Source organism: Lampris incognitus, chromosome 5, assembly GCF_029633865.1.
Source record: "Lampris incognitus isolate fLamInc1 chromosome 5, fLamInc1.hap2, whole genome shotgun sequence".
NCBI lineage: Eukaryota > Metazoa > Chordata > Actinopteri > Lampriformes > Lampridae > Lampris > Lampris incognitus.
Genome location: NC_079215.1, coordinates 64301336 through 64309088, shown reverse-complemented (window position 1 = coordinate 64309088; position 7753 = coordinate 64301336). Strand labels below are relative to the sequence as shown.

Here is a 7753-nt window from a genome sequence, read left to right as displayed (position 1 = left end):
CGGCACATTTAACAACCCAAAAGGAAAGGAGTATCTATTCTACAATAGTTGGTTCATTTTACATTTTAAGTTTCAATGCTTGGGGCGCCAATTTATGCATCCAGTTCCTGAGAAGCTCTTGGTACCAGAGGGGCATCCTACTTAACTAGTTTAGAAATGACTGAGAATGAATGCTCTGTTATTAGCGGGGAGTTTTAACTGAATGAGCTGAAGTTGACCGACCCCAACTCTCCCCTGGTCAATTCAGAGTCCTGTAATGGCTGACTCGTTAGGTGGGCATGGCTTCACGCAGGGGGTCTATTTGATGAAACTGTAGACGAAGGAGCCAAGGATGACGACCAAAATCACACAGCAGCAGAAGATCATCATTTGCTTCTACAGATTGGAAGGAAGAAGAGAGAGAGAGAGAGAGAGAGAGAGAGAGAGAGAGAGAGAGAGAGAGAGAGAGAGAATTCATTTGCACATGCTGACCACAGTTTCAGATGCTGCTTCGTCATAATGTTCATGCCAGGTCAGTGATGTACATCAGGAACAAATTCAAATGACTGTAAGCAGCAGTACTGGAGGAAAGCCGATCATAGTTGTGTATGTGCAGCACACTGTAAGCAAGGCAAGAAAGTCTCAAAACCTTGTTATATATAGCAGGTGTAATGAACAGTGGTCATATTCCTTAAAGCCTTTTTTAGAAAAAGTCCACAGACTTCAACATTACAATGCTGCTTTACCAGGTGGCTTCTTAACCGGAGAGAACACGTTCAAATTATTAGCTCAGTAATTTTTTGATTTTGAGGTACTTTATTGATCCTCGTAGAGAAATTATGCTCTGCATTTTATCCATCCTAGCTGTGTAGCTAGGAGCAGTGGGCAGCCGCTGTGCAGCACCCGGGGACCAACCCCAGTTTTCTTTTCACTGCCTTGCTCAGGGGCACAGAAAGGGGTATTAACCCCAACATGATGGTGGGGGAAACTGGAGCACCCAGAGGAAACCCACTGCAGACACAGGGAGAACATGTAAACTCCACACAGAGGACGACCTGGGATGACCACCCCAAGGTTGGACAACCCCGGGGTTCGAACCCAGTACCTTCTTGTTGTGAGGCGACCACACTAAGCACTGCACCACCGTGCCACCCAAATTTGATTTTGCTAACACTCATTAACAGCCTCAGTTATTTGAACGATGAAATAATTGATTGGGGGGACTGTAAGTGGCAGATAGATGACAGCCTCATTGTGGATTATCTTATTACTCGGCTTTACCTTATGAAAGAAGTCAATAAACTGACACAAAATAATGATTTAGAATTATTTTCTGTCAGACATAACCGACTGCAAAATTATTTAACTGACCAATCAGAACTGAGCTTTCACTTAGGGTTTCATTCGTTTAAACAAATCCGGTGGAAATGCACTTTTAATTAATTTGAATTTTCTTTTTTTCCAGTATTTAATCATTTGCTTAAAATTCATTCAGAACTTGGATGGATACATAATTATTGTTAAGAATAGCATTTAGGGCTCTGGAAAATCTTTGCTAACGTTATTGTTACAAGTGATGACTTCAACATGTCCGCTGGCAGAACATTTGTCCCAACCAAGACCAAGTATGGGAGCAACAAGGTGACCAGAGCCCTTTCCAGATTCACTCGGGGTAAATTAATCTCAAACCAACATTAAAAGGAGAGGTGTGGACGGGAGAGGTAAACAAAACGGCCTTTGTTCAATGTCAGACCATATGTTTCTATCCATTTTCTTTGACCGGACGGTCAGACAGTCGGTCCAGACTTACCCTGCGCGCCTCCTGCTGGAACTTGGCCGCCTTCTTGGTGTCAGCCACCGCCCTCTCCACGAAGCCCACCGATTGGTCCATGTTGCTCTCAATTCTGTCAATCATGCCACCCTAAAGGAGGGCATTGAAAGAAGAAGGGGATGAGGGAGAGCAAATTCACACTTACACTGCTCATAACAACTAGGAGCTAACTTTCTGCAAAGTTAAAGCTGGGGTAGACAACTTTCTTTCAGTGTTACTTATGAAAAATATCACATCCCTCTTACAGCTACGACAAATTCAAATGGTCCAAGAGAAAATCAAGCCTCCGTGTTTAACCCTGCATCTGAATTTAGGGTGTCAAAATCTGATTGGTTGAGGCTCCTGGTAGCCCTCAACCAATCAGGGGAGCTCTTTGCGACAGGGCAGTCCTACTGCCTGTCAATCATTCATGTGCACAGTCTGTCACTTTTCTTATGGTTATTATGGATCATCTAAATAAATACTTCACCTTTAAGTACAAAATTGCTTCACAACATCAGTTTTGAAGATTCGCTGAAAATGAAATTTTTTTTACAGGGAGCAGGAAGCAGAGTAAGTGGAGGGGCTGGATTTTTAAGCGGCGTTATGTCAAAATTCTCACTTCTCCAAAGTTGCCTACCCTAGCTTTAACCACCTGTCGGTGTGTTTGCAAGCATCTGTATGTATGTACAAATGAGACTAGAATGCCAATGTCTCACATGGGTTTGACATAGTGTTGTAGCGAATTCAGGGGACAGCCGTTGCTATGATAACAATTTTACTTTTACTGGCGCCAACACATGGATAAAAAATGACTGCTGGGTCGAAGAAACGAAAATTAAATGACTCAGATTGTGAAACACGAAAACTTATTGAACTGTACAGTAAGTGTATACACACTTTAGCGTGCAAAAGAGCAATGCCATAATTAATTAGACAAGACAATAACAGGTAAAGGGCGGATTAGGGACTTGGACAGTTGATGAAGTTAAGAAAAATTGATTATTTTGCAAATATGAAAATACATGATTTTGTCATGTAGGCATAAATGACATGAATTAAAGATAAGATAGCTGGGGAGCTGGTAACACAATTTGGAGGAGGGCGTCCGGGGATCGCCGGTTCAAATCCCCGTGTTACCTCCGGCTTGGTCGGGTGTCCCCACAGACACAATTGGCCGTGTCTGCGGGTGGGGAGCCAGAGGTGGGTATGTGTCCTGGTCGCTGCATTAGCGCCTCCTCTGGTCGGTCGGGGCGCCTGTTCTGGGGGGAGGAGGAACTGGGGGGAATAACGTGATCCTCCCACGCGCTACGTCCCCCTGGTGAAACTCCTCACTGTCAGGTGAAAAGAAGCGGCTGGTGACTCCACATGTATCAGAGGAGGTATGTGGTAGTCTACAGCCCTCCTCGGATCGGCAAAAGGGGTGGAGCAGCGACCGGGACGGCTCAGAAGAGTGGGGTAATTGGCCAAGTACGATTGGGGAGAAAATGGGGGGGGGGGTAATCATACAGTGCAGACGCAGCAAATTGAAATGAAATTGAGACAGTAGTGTTCCAGGCAGAGCAGCAGGAACCACACACTGACCTCTGACCCCGTCAGCCCCTAGAACCGCCCCTGCTGCTCAGCATGTTTCACTGCTGTATGTGCATGTTTTGCCACACTTTTCCAGAAGTCCAAAGTCCTTCCACAAAATATCAGACATTGTTTTCTATTCTTTTTCTTAATTTTCATCACCCGGAAAACGACAGAAAAGGCACTCTTCGTTTAAAACCTCAAGTTGTGTATTTTATTTGTTCTCGCTCTCGCTCTCTCTCTTTCTCTTTCTCCCTGTCTCTCTCTCTCTTTCTCCCTGTCTCTCTCTCTCTGTGTGCGTGCGTGTGTTATACCTGGTTCTCGACCAGCATCGCAATGTCAACGAACATGTCGTGGAGCTCCTTGATGCTGCTCTCCAGCCTCATGATGTCTTTGTGCCGCGCCTCGATCTCGTTCAGAGCCTGCTGGTTGATCTTGGACTCCGTTATCTGGAGATGGACCCATGGGGGGAGGAAGAAAGAGAGCAAGATGAGGGGCAAAGCAAACGAGAGAGATGAAAGAGGGACGAAGAGAGAGACACAAGGCCAGATTAATCATGAGATAAGGTGATTCAGAAGACAGACAGACAAACAGACAGACAGACAGAAAGCAGGGAGCAATAAAGAGACAAAGAAGAGAAGGAAGTTGGAATGAAAAAGATGCCAATGGGAAAGGACCAGATGGTGGGAGAGATGTATTATGCTGTGTATCTGATAAATTTTAACTGCTATGCAAATAGTACTCCCTTATCAACAGAGTTTCAGCTCCAAGAAGTGATTCAGAGCCATTCTGTGAAGCACGAAAGTGACGCCGGGGGTGTAAGTCCACTGCAGTAATTTAATTTTCCCAACAACAAGATCTGCTTATTCAGTTAGAAAACCAGCGGTTTTTCAGAAAACCACTGCCTATTAAAGATGCATTACACACATGGTCCTGTTCACCCTCAGTGACGGAGAGAAGTCAAACAAAAATCACACACACACACACACACTTGCTTGCTGGTATGCCATCGAGTCCGATGATGACATCCCTCCTCGTTAACGGTGTGTTCTTTGATGACACTAGGGTTCAATTCTTGATCCACATGTTTTATTGCACGTTGGACACATGAAGTCTGGGTTAGTGGGGGCAAGCATGGTTGTGTGTCTCCTTGGTCTTTCTGTTGTTTTCTCCCACTCCTCTCCATTTCAGGCTGTTCTACACCTCTGTGGCAGATCTCTCGCCAGCTGGAACGGTTGATGGCAGCTTGCTCCAGTCTCAAGGGGTCGATACAACACTTCCTCAGCGATGGTTTTTAGCTGGTCTTTGTATCGCTTCTTCTGACCACCTGCGGACCGGCAGCCCAGGTGAAGCTGTCCATACAGGACTTGATGTGACAGGCATTCCTGAGGCATCCTGATGACATACCCAAGCCAGCGCAGTCGGTGTTCAGTGACCGCGGCTTCTATGCTCTTGCAGTTTGTCCTAGCAAGAGTCTCAACATGAGGAACACGGTCATGTCACGTGATCCCCATTCGCTGCAGACGCCTTATGTGGAACCTTAGGTGGTGGCTGTATGTGACCCAGGCTTCACAGTTGTATAGGAGAATTGTGATGCAGACGGCTTTGTAGATGGCAATTCGGTGTTCAGGTGGAGGTGTTGGTTTTGGAAGACCTTAAGTCAGAGTTTGCCGAAGGCTACAGAGTTTTGTTTGATTCTATTGTTAATTTCGTAATCAGTGTTGCAGCCTTCAGAAAGGATGCTGCCAAGGTATTTGAAAGATGGAGCAGCTGAGTGGTTGGTGTTCTATAGTGAAGACAGGCATAGAGGGTGGGGGGCTGGACCTCCACTGGCATAACACCTCAGTCTTGGTGGTGTTGACTGATAGACCCAGGCTGCTGTAGGCATTCACAACTGCGGCAAGGATGGTTTGCAGGTCTTCTGGTGTGTGAGCTACAAGAGCGCAGTCATCAGCGTATTGTCACTCAAGGACCTGCACTGCAGACAACTTGGTGGTTGCCTGGAACCTTCGGATGTTGAAGAGGTTTCCACCTCTAGCCTAAAGTCTATTGTGATCCCACTACTGTCTTCCGGATCTTTATGAAAAAGTTTTGTGACACAGAGGAGGTAAATGCTGAAGAGTAGTGGTGCCAGCACACACCCCTGCCTAACTCCAGTGCAGCATGCATTAAAGGGCACACACACACACACACACAAACACACACGGAGTTTTACCCCAGCAGTGAAGACAGCTGCATTTCCGCCCTCCAGCATCTCCTCCAGCTCCTCATCAGTTGTGTTTTTTCCAGCTGAAACAAGCAAAGAACAGTCAGACATGTTTTAACTTCAATTTGATGACCAGACACACAGACACACAGACACACAGACAGATAGACAGATAGATAGATAGATAGATAGATAGATAGATAGATAGATAGATAGATAGATAGATAGATAGATAGATAGATAGATAGATAGATAGATAGATAGATGTGTGTGACAGTAGTGTGTCTGAAGGACACGTGACATCCTTTCAGATCAGGTACGGTATTAATAATGCCACCGTAACTCACTGATCTCCAGCTGTCTGGCGATCCTTCCTTTGCTCTTGTCTCTGAAATCAACCTGAGCCTCGTTGTACTTCGTCATCACCTCCACGAACTTCTTGGCCAAGATGGCGTGCTGTGGAAAACCACACACGGTGTCATTAGTTAGCACGTGTCAGTGCCATGAGACTTTCCATTAAAACTACTTCCTGAAGACACGTGGACCACGCTGGCTATAAAGTCAGACAGACAACGCAGCCATAAATCGCTGCAGCCATCACTGCAGAGTGCTGGCATGACAAACAAACAAACAACCACAGACAGCATCCAACCACCCCGAGCCACGCAGGCACTTTACTGAAGTTACGCTTCATATTTTTCATCTGTTTTAATTAAATTCAGACGTCGTGTTTCCTGTCTGACCTGAGACTTGCGTATCCTGAGGTCAGCTGAGGCTCTCTCGTCAGTATTGGACTCCAGCTGGCGCTCAATGCCTGAAACACACACACACACAGACAATTAAGTGTCATTGTGCGGCAGGTGTCCTCCCTCACACACATTGTGACGTTTATGAGACAGTGGATGACGTCACGCTGAGCATGTGGGCGCTCACGCTGTCCTGAACAAACACCAACCAAAAGCTGTTTTCTGCGAGATGAGGACGATTGGAGTCTACTCATGTCATCAGCACCTTCATTACAAACTATACTCTATTTTGTTGCACCCCTCCCCCTTTCCACCCCAATTGTTCCTGACTCTCTCCAATTACCCCACTCTTCCAAGCTGTCCCGGTCTCTGCTCCACCCCCTCTGCCGATCCGGGGAGGGCTGCAGACTACCACATTCCTCCTTTGAGACATGTGGAGTCGCCAGCCGCTTCTTTTCACCTGACAGTGAGGAGTTTCGCCAGGGGGACGTAGCACGTGGCAGGATCACGCTATTCCCCCCAGTCCCCCCCCGACCAGAGGAGGCGCCAGTGCAGCGACCAGGACATACACCCACATCCATCTGCCAACGTCCCCACAGGGATGAACAGTTTTCCTAAATGCAATCGGATGTTTGAGTTCTCACGTGTTTCAGTAAACCAGGGTGAGATTTGGTTGCTGGTAACAACGATTTCGACCACGTTCTGTAAACTGAGCCGTCCCGATCTTTCTCAAACCCCGTGGCTCAGACACTGAACGACCAAGGCCGTCATTTTGGCGGTTTTGGATTTTCAAAGTTCAATAACTTTGTCCCTGAATGCTCCTAAAACTGCATATATTTGCATTAAAATGAGCTTTAGATCATTGCACACAAAAAGTTACGATAAGATCCACCTAAAACGACCATGAGCCGTCAAAAAGACGGCTCGCAACTCGCGTGATGGTGTGCGTCATGTCAGTATTGATGACGCGTGTTGGTGGCGTCATTTCCTTCGTGAGGTTCGTTGCTCTGTCGTAGAAACACACTAGCGCCCTCCAGTGGAGAGAAATAGTCTACACTTGATGTGTGATGATGTGCAACATGTCTGGTTACAGACGCCGTTACAGACGCACCATGACTACCACCGAGGCGCTGCAGGGTTTACACATGCTGGACAGCCGCCATTTTAAACTGTTTGAAAAATAGCATTAAAGTTGTTAACATGTTAATTTTGGTGTCAGCTAGTTTCATAACAGACACACTAGCATATGCAATTCATTAATATCTCAGTTAGGTATTTATCTTGAGTTTAAAACCCGGCCGTCATTTTGACCGCCCATGGTGGTTTTAGGTAGGGGTGACATCCCGGTCCTTCTAGTGTGCAGCACTCACTCTTCAGCTTGTTCCGCGCGTTGTTGGCAGACTTCTTGATCTCGTTGGTGAGCAGCTCCAGCTCGTCTTG

At 46.4% G+C, this 7753-nt stretch overlaps 1 protein-coding gene across 1 annotated transcript in view; it reads right to left on the bottom strand.

The window, feature by feature from the left end:
* Positions 1–297: 297 nt before the first annotated feature.
* Positions 298–7753, bottom strand: part of stx3a (syntaxin 3a) — a 13898-nt gene continuing 6442 nt past the window's right edge. The window contains exons 4-10 of the mRNA XM_056280159.1: positions 7684–7753; positions 6311–6381; positions 5915–6023; positions 5577–5650; positions 3676–3810; positions 1790–1900; positions 298–375 (exon numbers count right to left, since the gene is read on the bottom strand). The exon at positions 7684–7753 is cut by the window's right edge and continues 5 nt beyond it. Coding sequence (XP_056136134.1) covers positions 298–375; positions 1790–1900; positions 3676–3810; positions 5577–5650; positions 5915–6023; positions 6311–6381; positions 7684–7753 — 648 coding nt within the window. The remainder of the gene's footprint in view (positions 376–1789; positions 1901–3675; positions 3811–5576; positions 5651–5914; positions 6024–6310; positions 6382–7683) is intronic.